The sequence below is a fragment of the Rhipicephalus sanguineus genome, chromosome 11 (assembly GCF_013339695.2).
Source record: "Rhipicephalus sanguineus isolate Rsan-2018 chromosome 11, BIME_Rsan_1.4, whole genome shotgun sequence".
Lineage (NCBI taxonomy): Eukaryota > Metazoa > Arthropoda > Arachnida > Ixodida > Ixodidae > Rhipicephalus > Rhipicephalus sanguineus.
In genome coordinates this window covers 36,204,724-36,221,115 of record NC_051186.1, presented here as the reverse complement: position 1 = coordinate 36,221,115, position 16,392 = coordinate 36,204,724, and the positions used below count along the sequence as shown (strand labels likewise).

The window sequence follows — 16,392 nt, the reverse complement described above, 5'->3', positions numbered from 1 at the left end:
TATATTAAACATCAAACTTTTATTGTACTGTTGGTTTACGTGGTCCCTTGATTATCCCCGCTTTGTGATAAATGAAATGCAGGGAAAGTGTCCTGTGCCCTGTGAGAATTAACAGCAAGCTTAGAGGGAAGACACGACGCGCTCCTCTTCGTGTTCCATGATGCGAGGTCGGTAGCATGCCCAACGAAAGCCAACAGAACACAATCGTGCAAGTGCTCCGGCTTCGCATCGCCTCATGGTCCCATTTAGCCAAACATCTTGCTCAAGGTGTGCTTTGTGTTTTTCGTAGAAATATTTTCTTTATCTTGTACATTAAGACTAAAAGTTTAAAGCTCACTAGAGTATATTGCCCGCAAAGTATGTCTTTTAGTGTGATTAAATCAAGGAACACTACAATGTCTTGTAAATTATGATTTGATATCTACTGAATTGCTCATCTAGTGAGCAATTCATTAAACTAGAGCTTGCTACATACTACTACTACTACAGAGGGAGCGACCTACACCCTAAGGGGCTTCGCCCCTAAAAAAGTCACGCCATATCCACGAAGTGAATGATGATGAGTGGGCGAAGCTCCGGACGTAATCTGGTAAACCGTCAATCCCCGTAAATTTTGCCCACTCGATCATCATACAAAGACCTGAGACACAAACGCGGGGGTCCTCATATATGACGTTAAGCTCAGGGGAGCGTTTGTTGTCGGTGTTGCTGTTTTGCTTTTCGAGGGTGAGAGCGCGTTCACGATCGTTTTCATCCATGGCAGAAAGAGAATGTGTGGTCTGGAACGCGCTTATACTTCATGGTCATCAGTGTTATCGTCGTCGTTATCACGTGTAGTGGGTGCATTCCACTATTACTACTATACTGGAACGCGCTTATTCTTCATGGTCATCAATTGTCATCGTCATCTTTATCACATGGGGTGGATACATCCCACTATACGTCGCTACCTACTACTACATACTACAAAGGAGGCACAGGCCCACACCTTGAGGAGCTTTGCCCCTAAAAATGAACCTTTGGTGGCAAAAGATTAAATGGAACAATATGAAATCAAGTAGTCTGTTCTTGGTATGTTTGATTGCTCTTGAGAACGGGCAAGAGGCTTTTGTTGTGAACAGTCAGAACCTGTTATAGCATTGTAGTGTTTACATGGGAATATGCCTCATATTTTTGAAATCACTAACGCACTAATATTTGCAAAAGGTGCATGCTTTAAATATTTTTTTAAAAGCATGATAATTTGTTTGAACTGCTTTATGCAACAGATTTATTTTTGTGGTGTGTATTGATGTGTGTGTCTAAATAGACAACCCCTGCTGAGGTATAAAACTACAAATTTTATTTTGTGTTTGGTTTAACCCACTTTCCAATTAGTTGGCAAAATAAAAATCTTGAAGTTCATGCAATGTTTGAAGCAGTTCCTAAGAAGAAAAAAAAAAAAAAAACAAAGGGCTAGGACAACTACTGGAAGCCTCGTATGCGGAACAAAGGATAGTTTATTTAAATCACAGTTTTCCGAGCTAAGCTTCTTCGGACATTCAATTTCTTCTACAGCCAGTGGCAGCTGGCTTCACTTGGTCGAACTGTCGTCGAAATGTTTCTTTTCTCGTGCGTTTGCGCGCCCGTAGGGACAGTCTGAACAGTGGATGGAGCACTGCCAAAGACAGTGTGCGAAGAGCGAATTGCGTGAGAGCAGCCGAAAGCTAATATGCATGTATGCACAAATATCTGGTGGGGAAGGAGTGAACATTCCTTCTCTCTTCTTGGCAACTCACATGGTCATAAGTGAACTGCAGAATTTTAGCGCTGCAATGAAACCGAAACCAAAACTTTAAAAATTGATGCGTCGTCGCGTTGTTTCCTTTGGATCTTCGACTCTATGTGGCAGCTGTGACAAGTTTCCTAACTACTGCATAAACTTGCTGTTTCAGCTGGTAAACGGTGACGGTGCCACCGTTGTGCAGTCGCTTATTTTCTTCATGAATTTATCAAAAGATCTCGGCCAGCGTCTCGTCCCACTCGCGCAAGCCGCTTCGTCGTAGCCGGGCGAAACAGCAGCGATGGCGGCCAAAGTGTGAACGAGGAACCGCAAGAAACAAAAAGTTCGCGATGTCTTGCGACTACGCGAGCGGGCTGTCCGAGTACGCCGACAAAGGCATCTGCGGCCAGCCCGAACACTTCGACGAGCAGTCGCTGCTCGAAGACAAGATCGCGCGGCTCGCCGACTGGATGCGGGCCTCCAAGCACATCGTCGTCATCACCGGTGCCGGCATCAGCACTTCGGCCGGCATCCCGGATTTCCGAGGTCCTCGCGGCGTCTGGACCCTCGAGCAGCAGGGTGAGAAGCCTCAGGTCAACATTTCGTTCGACGACGCCGTACCGACCCCCACGCACATGGCACTTGTCGCGCTGGCGAGGAGCTCGCAGCTCAAGTTCCTGGTCAGCCAGAACGTGGATGGCTTGCACCTGAAGTCGGGCTTCCCTCCGGAGATCCTCACGGACCTGCACGGGAACATGTTCCTCGACCGCTGCAACCAGTGTGGTCGCCAGTTCGTGAGGACCACGGCGACCAAGTCGGTGGGCCAGAAGCCTACGGGCGAGCCGTGTCCCGTACCCAAGAAGAACGGCAGGCTGTGTCGCGGTCACCTCCACGACTCCATCCTAGACTGGGAGCACGAGCTTCCAGAGGACGGTATAGACGCGGCCGACCTTCACTGCAGGGCCGCGGACCTCATCCTGTGTCTGGGTTCGACACTCCAGATCGTGCCGTGCGGTGCGCTACCCCTCCTGGCTAAGAAGACCGGAGGCAAGATCGTCATCTGCAACTTGCAGCCCACCAAGATCGACAAATCAGCCAACCTGATCCTTCGCGCCTACGTGGACGACGTGATGGAAAAACTTATGAAGCGGCTGGGTATCGCGATACCGTCCTACTCTACCGAATGCGACCCCACCAAGATGAAACGCGAGACGCCCATGGAGTACCCGAAGCTGAGACTCCCTGACGCCAAGGCGCCAGCGCCCCGTAAGTACAAGAAGAAGCCCCGAAAGAGAGAGAACGCCTCGCCGGACTGCGAGCAGAAAGCGATCAAAAAGGAACGCCGGTTGTCGTCCACCGATGCGACCGGTTGACAGGAGATCCTCGCTTTTTTTTTTTTTGCAGCCATAGCGACACCTCATGTGATCATCAGTGTAATTTTGTTGATGTAGTACGTCGTGACGTGAAATGAGGTGGTGGTGTTTGTGACCACCGCTTTAATATCCCCGCACGTGTTTATACTGCTGCAAACAGACGCCTCGTACTGTGACGTGCTCGTGTTTATTTATTGCTTATGGTGTAAACCTCGATGTCGTTATTGATATCTTGATATTGTTGTTTTATCGAAACACACCATCCATGCTGCATGCTGAGCTAACACGTTTTAAGCTTTGCTGGAAGTGTTCGGTCACTTTTCATAATACTGAATGCCTTTTTTTTCTTAGCTGTGTTAAGATCGAAGTAGCCAAGCCGTTGTGTTGCTGTGTATGTGCCCGCAATTACATGGTTTATAGTCACGGCAGCTGCGCACATCGGTTGACACATCATCATTACTTGCAGATTATGCTGTTCAAGTGAAAATGTTGCTGACATTTGAAAGCAGATCTGTTTGGAAGCATGCACTGATTTTTGAGACACTCATAAACACCGTAAGGTTATAAAAATAATTTTAATCCCCTGCTTGTTTAGTTCTGTGTCTAGAGCAAATGCTATTTGGTAAACTAACCTGGGCTTTCATTGTCCACAGATTCATGCAAATGACTTGTGCTGTGATTTTGAGCACTTCAGCCAAACGTGATGTGTGTAGCCTATAAAGTAATAGCTTACCTTTTAGAAGTGAAAAGTATTTGTGAAAAGAGCTTTTGACTATGCTTTTTTAGCCTGGTGTACTTAGTTAGCTATTATTTACTCATATAATTGCGTTCGGACACGTGCAGTACCCACTAGTATGTGTACATTTATTAATGTATATTGGTTTTTCTTCACGTATATCAGTACTTAATGGGTGTCAGTAGACTTTGGTGGTCATTCTATTTCACATAGAAAGGTTAAAGTGGATGACCAATAAAGTCTGCAGAACTCTACCGAAATGCTCCATGCTGTGTGCTGGAAAGAAAAAAATGTTGCCAAGGAAATGGCACAGTTTGAACACAAGAGCACAAACAGAATGATAAGATGGCTTTGCTACTATGAGGTCCACTTGACACAGGAACAGCACAAGGTTTGAATACTTCGTCAGATGTATCCCTCGTGGATGCATTGTCCGTGCTGGTTGGGCATCACATATGTCGGCTGCTGCTTGAAAATTCTGAACCGTTCTGATGCGACGCATTTGTTCTTTCACTGTTCCTACACCTGTACTCATGAAGGAACAGGATCACTGTGACCCCGTCCTAAGTCATCTACCCATCTGTAACACTTCACTGTGTCCTCGTTCCCATGACAACTATTCTGCCACTGTAGTGGACACCATTTATTCATTCTATGCACAACCTGACCTGCCCAACTCCACTCCCTCAATAAACAGTTGCACGTAGGCTAGTTGGCTCTTGATCATAAATTTGAACTTGCTCGGCATAGCTCTAACAGAGTACACGCAAATAAAGCTTGTATAGCTGAACCTGTTTTTTACACATGTGTTCCCTCATAACTGTGCAGGTGTAAGTTTGCTTCCATGATCCACTTCTTAAACCTAACTGGTATCATTCACCCATGCTTCCTCTCCAATCCTTGCTGTTTTGCCTTTGGTTCACTTCTACCTTCCCATTTTTTGCTTTTCATATTGTCATGCATGGTGTGTCATTCACTTCCTTCGACATTTCTTAGTTGCAGCTTGCTTGGGCAGTGCCATTGACATAGCTGAAAGGGACAGGTGTTCACCCCAACTACTCCCTTGTTTTATCGAGAATAGATCGAAATTAAATTTTGTCGGAATATACCTTCGATATATACACAATTATAAAAAAAAGAAAAAAAAATTAGACGATTGCGATACTCCCTAATGCGAAATTTCAGGCAGCGTTACACATCTGCTGGGTTGTCAGACATTGTAAATACTATCTCCATGAATTGTGTGTGTTTCAGCATAGGTAATATACTCTTAAATTGACCAACACTACGATAAGAATGATTGTGGTGTCATCATTGAACGTTGCTTTATCTATTGTGACAACGAGAAACGAAAGGCCTATGCGGTGTGCTAACATATGCCAGCGTCGGTACCATGCGTGCGTCGAAAGGTTGCAATGCGCACCTCCGAGATTCGTGGAGGGCACAGCCTTCTGGTGGCATCGGAAGAAACCGAAAAGCCACGCCACGTGACTGCGTTCTGATCTCTGATTGGTGACGCTGGATGCGAGATGTCCCTCCTCATCTTTCGCTTCACACGTGACGGTGAGGGACGACGAGACAAGCCGATGCTCAGCTCGGCAACGGCAAGCAAAACTTGGCATGTGCTTGCCTGATCTACTACTTTCTTCCTCTCTGTCGCATTGCGCAATGATCCCTCCTTTTTTCCTTCCTCCATGCCGGGAATTAGATGTTGACCAACATGCTTAGCATTGCGACACTTCTGTTGCTACAGGCAACAAGGACAGTCACTTGTGAAGCAGTGAACGGCAACAATGAAATGCGACATGAAATGACAAGTGACCTTGGAAGTCACATTTCCATATCAGAAACGGCTGATCGCCGACAAGCCTACGATTGAGACAGCATCAGTTATTGGAAACCAGCGCATAGAAATACGCATCTGACTGGCGCACCTTTGAGCTCCTATTTGTGTTCACCCGCATTTCTGTACACACACCTGTGCCAGGTTTTTCGTGAACTATGCCACCACCACCAAACCTGTAACTCACAGAAGCTTCGCCTAAGAATAGCAAAAAGGCAACGGCACACGTGAAGTGGTCGTTGCACAAGAATTGCCACTGACATTGTCTCATGCATGGTGTTGCCGTTTTGTAGTGTTACTAGTGGGTTTTGCTATTTTTGTGTGCATGTTCTTATCTTTCTTTTCTCCACATACACCGAGGATAAATCCCAACAAAATCTTAGTTGGGAGACAGTACTTGTGTCATTAGTCTTTATCTCTCGTGCTAGCACTGTGTTTTATCGACTAACATGAACAACATCCAACTAGCACAATTCTCAGTCCTAAATTCTTTCCAGAAAGGTTAATAGGTGGGCTAGTTGGTATAGATTCATTATGAAAAACTTGGCAGTGCGAACAAATGAAACGCAGAAGGAGCAGGACACAAACAAGAGCATTTACTGAAACTTGGATTTATTCACAGAAGAAATGACACGATAACTAGGGAGCTTGCTGAAGCTTTTTTAACACGAAAGTGTTTTATGCTGGGGTCCACCATGGCTCCACTGACGTATTGCCGTCACGGATATGACATTGTAAAATATAAAGACTAAAGATGGCAAAGATAAAAACTAGAAGAAAAGCTTCTGTCACCGGGAGTCGAACTTACGCGTGCGGCACGAAACAACTCGGCCACAGAAGGAATGTTCTTTGCCATGCTAACGGCGAGCGATTTATATACACCATTTGCCGGTGGCGATACTCGGAGATCGGTGGTACATCAGCGTGTTTTCGTTATCACTAGCGAGATGGCGTGAAGGGCTCGAAGAGTGCGCTTTGAAGGTCGTCGCCCCACGCGGAAGAGCGCGCGCCTCTACAGGGCATGGTCGCTCATGCGTGCGCTTATCTTGTGATCGCGGTGGTTTGTACGTCTTACGCTCTCACCGCAAGCTTGCGTTGAGAGCACGAATGTCACTTCGCCCACTGCAGCAGCCGCTTTTGCCAAAGGAGCGCACTGCTCCGACAGAAATAAGTTACAACTGTGACAGTTAGTTCGCACTCATCCTGTGTATGTACATTCCGTGCATCCTTTCAGCTTGAGGAGCGCGTTGAAAGTTTCGAGCTGCTTGCCGTTCTTCGCGTGACATTACAAGTTGTTGCTGTAGCATTCATTCCTTCGCGCTTGGGGCGAAAGAATGCACAACAAACGCTCTACTGCGTCTGCGAAGACACGTTTCACTTTCGTGTTATACCGATTCCTATGACAGAGGGATCAGCCATGTATTTTTTTTATAAAGAACACTAATAGCTGTGTCAGTTCACCCTCTGTATCACTTTTAGATTGTGAGATCTCGTTTCTCGATGACACTTGATTTTGGTTGACCCCTCCCTCTTTTATTTCCCTCTCCTCTCGAGTTTATTATGGTATATTTTTCTTCTGTGAATTAATCCAAGTTTCAAGTCTTCGCTTGTTTGTGTCCTGTTCCTTCTGTGTCCCATCTGCTTGCGCTGCTAACTTTTTCATAATGAACCTAAATTCTTTATTGATGTTTGCAAGAAGGTAGCCCACAGACTTATCGAAACAAACCAAGTAAGAGCCAAAAGAATTGCTTAAGTTTTCCGTCTCTTCTTCTTCCTTTTTTTTGTCACACCTACTGCAACACTCCAGTCATATCAACTCTATTGTAGTACCAAGACATCCTTCTGTGTACTTACCATTGAAATGAACACATGTGCTGTGCATTTTTTACATAAATCATTGGGGGAAGAATAAACTGAAGTTTGCAATCTGACCATTGGTCACTTGTGAGTTAATGACATGGCACCACTTTTAATGCATCGCAAACGTTCATCATGAAAGGGAAAATTTTACGTTCAACTGTTTGTCTCTTCATACTACTAATGGACAAACAGCGACCGTTCCCTTTTCTAAACACTCCTCTACCTTGCGGGCTTTCGTTGAACCGTTTTCCAAAAATCTTGTAGGGTCCCCTACACATTTGCTTAAGACAACTCAAAGGCAAAAGCCATAGTCTTATTTTTTTTCTCAGTCGATGTGTTGATCCTCCCCTGCCCCCACTCCGAAAGCTTTCTGCACTTAATGAGGTTTTACACTGCCTCCGTGATTGGTCCACCTTTGACCAAGTGATATTGTGATGATGTCATCATGTGACGTCACGATATGTGATGTCATTACGTCACAAATTTTGCCGACCTGTGACGTCATCACGTGATGATGATTTTTTGCATCACTTGTTGTAATGCCATCTAAGACTTTCGTCTTAATATTCATGATGCAATGATGCAACGCTTCATTGAGTTTATTACAAATTTATTGTCATCACGTCAATCGCTGGACCCAGCAGTCCGACATCGTGACATACCGTATCCAGCGTTGAATGTTGCCGCCCGAGTGTTGGTCAGCCTTGAGAAAGCGGATCTTGAGCCCGGACGTTGACTGGTTTGAAAGTTCGAATTTCATGGAGATGGGGCCGAGTTCTAGCTTCCCGAAACCGCCTTCGTTGGCATTGGCAAGCTTAAAATGAATATATAAAGTTAAAAAACAAGTGAACAAGCATCAGAGTGACTCTTGCCAAGAGTCTAGTCAATGAAATATTGCGTATAGTACTTTGTGTTTAAGCACTTACTCGGAATTTCGCTACTGCTTCTGACTTGGCTTTCAGGCATTTTATCCTCCAGATGATTTTCTTGTTTTCATATTGAAACTCTGCACTCTGTTCCAGCTCGTTGAAACGCTTCATGACCCTGTTTAAGAGATGTAATAGACAGTAAACATGCAAACAGGGCAGCAACAACTTTTGTACCTGAAGATCTTCGTGCTTTACAATATGTCTCTTCTCACTGACTCAAGGCCAAAGGGAATACAAATTTCTGTCAGAATTTCGCAAAGTTTAATAGAATGTCTCAAACCAAATTACGGGATGTCACTAGACTATGTCACTAGACTTGCAGCCAGCTCCGCTGTTTACTCAGATTTCACAGGTGAGGAACCGGCTTTAATTTTTTCTATTATAACCAGACTTGAGTTTTTTGGTGCTTTCTTCAGCTTCATTGCCACTTTGTTTCAAGATGTGAAACTATTAAAGGGACCGACAACTGCCCAGAACATGAAATAGGATGACTGCACTGATGGAAAGTTTGTCCGTTGCATTGACTCAAACCAACCCTGTTTATCTCGTGAGAGGTGGATTTATATTTTTATTTCTTCATTGAAAGTCACGAAAAATGACCTTTGGCGCCTCTGGCAGCAAAATCATAAAAGGTCCGATGAAGCCGGTCACGTGACCATTGATGGTGTATGCGTTCGATGACTTTTCTGTTAGTACTGAAATATTGTTCATTTCTTTATATTAAAAGACATTACTCCATAAAAATGTACATATAGGCCTGTGTTAGTTGTATGCAACAAAGTGGCGCTGCCTGCGCTTGGCGTAATGATCCCATGCCGGGACAAACCATCTATGACACAGGCGCAGGCAACCTTGGGCGCAGGCGCACACGACGCTGTACAAATATCGACAAGGTGTATAAGGCCACATCATCTCACTGTAACAGCTTGCTATTTTCAAAAATGGTTGGAAAGCTCAAAATAAAAGGTGGTTAAGCGTAGCTACAGTAACTCCTGCGAAAGCAACACGTCTTTCACAGGCAAGCGCGACAGTGCGGCTATGTATTATCAGGTGTGTTGAGCAAGCCTTATTAGTGTTTGTGAGCCTGTGTCGAATAGAAAACTACTGCTCTTATAATATACTACGTGGCTTTTAGGATATAAACCACTGCAGCTACAAAACTCGGACGAAGTGGTAAGCTTCGCGTGTGCTTCGACGCCTACAATCAGTGATCTCGTACAACAAACTTGGCGGTAAAAAACTCATAGAAACGGTCCCTTTAATGCGTGCGAATGCAGACTCTGTCAAAGCCACCGGCAGAGTGAACAATGGGAGCACACTGACCCACTTGTGTTGCAAGGAAGAGGAATTTCCAGGGTAGTCCCAACAGCTTCAGAGCCCACATTGCCTTCACAGCGTAGCTTCACTGTGAGAACCAGGTCCCTGTGATAGTGTGGATAAGAATAACTTACATTCTCTAATAAATAACATGTGATTGCAAGTACATATAATCATCATTGATAGGATTCATAAGACGTGGCGGTCTGTGAGTGCATGGAAACTATAATGAAGAGGCAATGCTAGCATACGCTACCTCAAAGTGTCTTCGGGCTTGCGCTAGTTTCTCTTCAGGTTTTGTTGACTCATAGAGCTAGGGACGTTGGCCACCGCAGCATGAATCGCTACCCGTAAAATCGTTTAGGTGTTCTAGATATCCTTTAAGCTAACGTCACCAAACGCAAAGTATGAAGCACGCATTTTTTTAATGCGATAGAGAAATAAAAAACTACAGCAGAAGACTGATGGATCCCAGATTGTGATAAACACCAGGGCCGCACGTTTCAGCTTCAGTGGTCAACCATCTGTACGGAGTACTTGAACGCGATTTTGTTTTTTATCACATTGATGCACTTAAACATTCAATGGAGAATGTAGTCCTTTCTCTTCCTCTTTTTTTTTTCATGTTAATTTGCTTCTAAAGTGTCAAGCGTTTCACGCTAAATGTGCCAGGGAGCCAAATTTTCAAGTGAGAATTACAGAGTGCAAGTCAGCATATGCATCCCCACAGCAAGAGGGTAAAACTTGAGGGCATTCACAGTGGCATAGAAATTGCATGTGAATTTTTTTATATATATGTACAGTATATCATGCTGACCCACACAAAAGCAGGGCAACGCTGATGAGTGATGACATCAGGTGAATTTTTCGTGATATATGTATGGTCTTGCTTTCGCATTTATGCCTTGGCAAGACATCGCATCTGCATTCACTTTGCACTAGGCATAGTGTCGACATATTTTCAAAAGGTTTTGAAACGAACGACACAGGCACACTTCTCGGCAACGCACGTGTCAAAATGGTGGTTCGCTGCACTTGGAAAAGGCATGGAGGCAGCGCTTTCATGGTAACATTATTTTTTGTCTATACAATTACATAGGCTACATTACTCTCAGCTACAGCAATAAGAAAGAGCAGTTGAACAACCACATAATGTCCTGTTCGAATGAAGCAATCTGTTCAATGTAGCTGGAAGCAAACAAACTGTAAAAAAAAATGTTTTGCAAATGAGAGACAAAGAACCACCTTGAGCATGGCACATCCTCGACTGCTGTCACAATTGAGAATGGGTATCCATTGTTGGGCCTAGTGGTGCAGTATCTCACAACTGGAACCTGCAATGCAACAATGGAGAGAGAGAGGACAGGAAATGACTGATTGAATGATTTGATTTATTTGTTTATCACAAGACATGTGATGGGAGGTGAAGGGAAAAGCTATTCAAGAATGGCTTGAGGGAGCCCTTCGCCCCCGCACTGGCAAATACAGCAGCAAAGACACAGGCATTTTGTTTACATTGTTGTACACTTTTGACAAACCATCATTTACAAACACAACATTGTCATACACATTGACGAAGCCATCAAATTTATACAACACATCATTAGTTGTTTCCCTACACAGAAGGTGATGCATTAACATACATTACATCTGCATGATACACTGGCATGACAGACAGCTTCAGAGGTCAATTTTAGACTAGGAAAAACCCGTACAGATAAGACAAATTTACTTCGTGAATATCAATTTGTTTGTTATAATAGTCACTAAGTAAACGCGCAAGTTTGTAGTAAAGCACTTGCCGACCATAACCAGTGCGCTAATATGTAACATTCCATATTTCTGTTGTTTTTATGATATACACTGAGCCTTCGATGAGAACAAAAAAGAAAAAGTCAACAAATGTCTTTTGAGCAGAGGCAGTCTTAACCTCTTCTAGCATATTGTTGTGATTTTTGAATCTGAACACATTAGTAAGCAAGATGCTTATGAGAGAGAAATATCAACATGGACATCGCACGACCATCTGGGAATAACCCGTCGTTGCGTCAGTGTTTCTGATTCGTGCTACTGTAAAAACGTAGTACTTCAACTAAAAGCTGGAAAGTTCACAGCTCCCAGGAGGCTAGCTATACAAGTGTGTTGGTAGGCCACCTTCTAATTTGTTGTAATGGTAGCAGATACGTAGACAAAGAAGTCACATAACAACACAGAGCGCCATGTGTGATATCTCGTGCCCCTGCTTAATCTCCTCTTGCAGGCTTACTTAATTAAGAAATAAGAGCCGTAATGTGCCAAACTCGACGTTCATGGAAGACAACCATGATCTAGCCAATGTGTGTCCGTGGTTCTTGAACCATGGACACAAGTGCCTCTGCATTTCATAAAACAAAAGCACTTGTGCGCTTTATCAGATACGTTGGTCTTGCTGGAACACTTTAGTTTGACGAGTGTCGTGGTGCTTTGTGTATGTTCTGTAAGTGTTGCACAATCTGTGTATCACTTCATTCTTCGTCTTATCCGTCAGGAGTAGTATTATAGCCATACATGCTTCTGCCTTGTACCTTTGCTCAGTCGTACCTTTCTCAGCATTTTTCAATACGCAGAATTATGGCTGCACATGTTTTTTGTTGTTAACTTAATTTTTTTTTTTTTGTTTCCATTAAGAAGTTCGTTTCCTTTCGGACTCGCCCAGTGGGGGGGGGGGGGTAGGTGCTGCAGAGAAATTGGGCCCCTGCTTCCCCCTAAATGAGACCCCTGTGCACACCTACACCTGTACTAACTGAAAAACTCTCTCTCTCTCATGCACATTCTAGGTCCGTATCATTCTGCCTGTGCTACGAGAAACTGCGATATCTCGAGAGCCATCCTTCTCTCTTCCATTACAGATAAACAAAACTTTCCTCGTCAAGAATCTATCGTGTGGGAAAGATGACAAGACGAGAACAGTTGCACACAGGGTAAGTGACCAGGCTGTAAACCAGTAGTCAACGCAGTAGCTCACCTCTCCCTGAGGAGCTAGAACAGTCAGCGTCCGGTCCACTGCAAACTTTTCGCTCCTGACCGTGTCGTGAAGGATGTAGTTGGAAAGAACAACGTCTGTGCTGTAGGATTCTGGAAAAAAGCGAATTCAGTAGGGACTTTGTGTAGTGACAGATCTATGCATTCTATTTAATGCAACTTGCATGTTTTTCAGTGCGCAAGCGGTTTCAGAGCTGTGCAACATTAATTGCATAACGATTTTACCTGTTGCAAGAGGCTTACATGTGGTTAAATACGTGACTAACAAGGTGTAAAATGTGAAGGTTGAGCAAAGTATGAACAGTAAAATAAGCAAGCTTGAACATAAGAGGTCAGATGAAGTTAAGCCTGTACTATGGCTTGGATTAAAACTGTCCCCTGCAGCACTTAGCTAGCTCTGGCGAGGACCATTCTTTGCAACAAGTGTAACCGTGGATTGTACTCTGACGTTTTTTTTTTGTCAGAAAGTACATTTTCACGCGTTCCAGCAAATTAGATGAAAATGTACGTAGCGTATCCTACCCGTTTCAGACGCTCCTGAAGCAAGAACCAAATCCTCGTTGAATCCAAGCGTGATGCTTGCTTTGGATTCGAGGCAGCTTTTCAAGTTCACGCTGCCGCACAGAAGAAAGTTGGTGACACTCCCCTGGTTTTGAAGCAATAAGAGACCAAACATGATTGGTTTTGCAAGAAGTTGAGTAAAGATGCAGTTACCTCTTTGGAGATGGAAGCGTAGACCTTCTCAACAACGTCGACAAATATTTCAGCCTTCTGCTGGTTCTGGAACGAAGTCAACTATTTCAGTTTAGACTGACCTTTCCATTATAGATAAGCCACAAATTTTACTTAGAATGACTTTTGTGTTGGTTACTTTTGGCTTAACTGTGTAGGTATAATAGCACGAACAAGACACGAATACCAGGCAGAAAACAGGACAGCACTCTGTCCCGTTTTCTGCCTGGTATTCGTGTCTCTTCTTTGTGCTGTTATACCTACAAAGTTATGCATTACCAACTAGCCTGCCAACAAACGTTACTTTTGGCGCTGTGCACAACACTGCATCTTATGCTTTTACCTGATTTTGCTCCAACCTCGATCCAAACACTGGTCTCAGAGCTGTTGTGTTTGGCACGACCGATTTTGTGTCCTGCAAATGTAAAAAGAATACTTGTAAGAAATGTACATCGACAAAAAAAAAGTAGTTTTCATTTGGGGTTGTGTGCTCACCAGTGCCAAGAGAGTGGACGTCAAAACCGTCTTTTTCAAAACTGGTGAATCGACTGGTTCACTGTAGATGCAAGGTCGGAGAGAAGACAAATCCGTAGTGTAAATGTGGCCACGATTCTGAAAACAAGCGATATAAAAACTATTTCTTGGGTGGTGTTAAGTCATTATAAACAGATGTATTAGGCATGCTTCACCTACAGAATGATGTTGTGTAACAGAATAGTAATTAATAAAGCAAATTAACAGTTAACAAGTGAATTAATAAGCAAATTAAAGCAAACAACTTATGCTTGCATTTGGCATGAGCTTATCTAATTACTTCTACTACGCTATTCAGTAACTGACTGCATAAGTCAGAATCAGGAAAGATGTAACGCAGCAACAACTGCTACTTACACTGAATCGTGTAATTCTGTTGATGGCCTTAAAAACATGTATCACACTTAAGAAAATCGGGAATTTTCATTAATAATAAGGACACTGATGCAAGTCATGCATTTAACACTCCAAGCCCTGCCAGCACGCACATTGTGTGACATGCTGCATATTTGCAAAATTGAAGTGGTCTCTCCACAGCATGCACCAATAAGGCTTGGACAATGCCATACCTGTTGCCAGTATCTCTCTAGAGGTATGAGAAAACCTGAGACAAACATTTCAAGCATCCTTACAACTATCTCGGAGAGTATCTCCTCAATGAGCAGCGCATTTTTACGGAGACTTTCTTCGGTTGTGGTTCCACAAAAGTTCTTGATTAACATGTACAATCTGAAATGAAGAGGTCAGACAAAATTGCCATATGTCGTGCGCAACGTATCAACATGCGGATGCGTGCGAAGAGAATTGTGTTATGCAAGCAATGCTTTAATGAAAACTTACTCATTTAAAAATTCAATTGCTGTAACATCTGAAGCAAATGTATCCTCAGGGGACCTCTTTGAACAAAGAAGGTAGTAGACGTTGTCGCGGCAAATGTGGTAAATGGAAACATCCTCAAACTTCTGAAAAGATGAACATTGAATCTTTGTCAATGAAGAGAACTTTATTTGTTATCTCGAATTACATATATTTCACTTTTTAAGACAAGTGATCGCATGGTAGCTTCCCAACGAGATAACTGCACTCACATCCATTACTTGCCTAAGGAACATACATCGTTTTTCGAAAGTTCCTGGGCCGTGTATACGCACGTGACCATACGACCGTACCAGCAAACGTGCAACTGGTGCTGCAACCCTGGTGCTCAAAAAAAAAAATTATTAGCGACAATTAGTGCGGGCTAATTTTGATCGCCTATTACTTCTTTAACGTGCACCCAGATCAAGGTACACGAAAATTTCACCCGCATCAAAATGCGGCCGCTGTGACAGGGAATCGAACCCGCGTCTTCGAGCTTGGCAGCGCCGCACTTTAACCACTAAGCTACAATAGAAGGCCGGCAGTCACGCTCTGGATGATTTTGAAGCTTTCAAAAAGGCCGTCGTATAAGCATCAGTCAATAGATCCAAGCTTTCCAGGCATTAAGCAAGAAGCATGGTGTGTGGACGTGCACCTGTTCAGGTCCAACGGAATGTCCGCTGGTCCCCAACACAAGGTCCACGCATTCCTGAAAGCTTCTTGCCCCACTGTCATGTCTATCTGCAGGCAGCAAGTCAAGGCGTTTGCTCTGTGCACATGGGTAATGGATATTTCTGCGTTTACCGACTCGTATTTCATGCGATCGCAGAATATTCGAGGCGAAAAAGGATACACTGACGGTGAACGATAACTTGTCGCTTCTGGTTTACGACACCTAGATGAACAATCATGATGACTTCACGTCATGAGCGTATGGTCAACACGGCCGAGACGGAACGGTATGAACACGCGGTAGAGTTAGTGGTTTACAGCCGCGGCATGTTTATAAACAAGGGAAGCGGCACAAAGTGAAGCCAGGCGCAGCGCTGTAACCCAGAGATCGACGCAATGTTCACACAAACTTGCTTTGAGGTTTCATACAAATTTATACGGCAAAACAAAAACCAACTTTTGGATTGGATTGGATGGGCTGACAATCATCTTTTCTTACCTTTTCTGACGCAGACTGGAGAACAGCATGAAAGAAAAAAACTAACTATAAAGTTAATACAACGTTAATATAATAACTTAGTATATTAACTCTATAATCACCAGTAGTTTGCGAGTTACAGCTTATTTTCTATCTGAATTACGAAACCGAAACCACATTGCATTAGTTTTGAAAGCAAATGTTTTTTTTTTTTATAAACACAGTTCATTGTAGTTACTTATTTTATGTTAGTTGTAGCTTTAGAAAGTGTCTCACA

General features: G+C 43.6%; 2 protein-coding genes across 4 annotated transcripts; one reads left to right on the top strand and one right to left on the bottom strand.

Moving 5' to 3' along the window:
* The first annotated feature begins 2,006 nt into the window (after positions 1–2,006).
* LOC119374568 (NAD-dependent protein deacetylase Sirt6) lies at positions 2,007–7,645 on the top strand. Its single transcript, XM_037644730.2, has one exon. The coding sequence runs from the start codon at positions 2,113–2,115 to the stop codon at positions 3,133–3,135; it is 1,023 nt and encodes a 340-aa protein (XP_037500658.1). The 5' UTR covers positions 2,007–2,112; the 3' UTR covers positions 3,136–7,645.
* Positions 7,646–8,167: 522 nt separating this feature from the next.
* Positions 8,168–16,085, bottom strand: LOC119374630 (AP-4 complex subunit mu-1). 3 transcript variants are annotated; one of them, XM_037644791.2, is made up of 13 exons: positions 15,819–16,085; positions 15,621–15,706; positions 14,948–15,069; positions 14,740–14,836; positions 14,069–14,185; positions 13,917–13,988; positions 13,556–13,636; positions 13,364–13,487; positions 12,825–12,934; positions 11,066–11,154; positions 9,827–9,925; positions 8,501–8,618; positions 8,168–8,388 (listed from the first exon to the last, which is right to left on the bottom strand). In XM_037644791.2, the coding sequence occupies exons 1-13, from the start codon at positions 15,874–15,876 to the stop codon at positions 8,194–8,196; spliced, it is 1,368 nt and encodes a 455-aa protein (XP_037500719.1). In that variant the 5' UTR covers positions 15,877–16,085; the 3' UTR covers positions 8,168–8,193. The 3 variants fall into 3 exon arrangements, with proteins under 3 accessions (XP_037500719.1, XP_037500720.1, XP_037500721.1); XM_037644792.2 differs by having other exon boundaries at positions 14,948–15,066; XM_037644793.2 differs by having other exon boundaries at positions 13,556–13,621; positions 15,819–16,084.
* Positions 16,086–16,392: the final 307 nt, after the last annotated feature.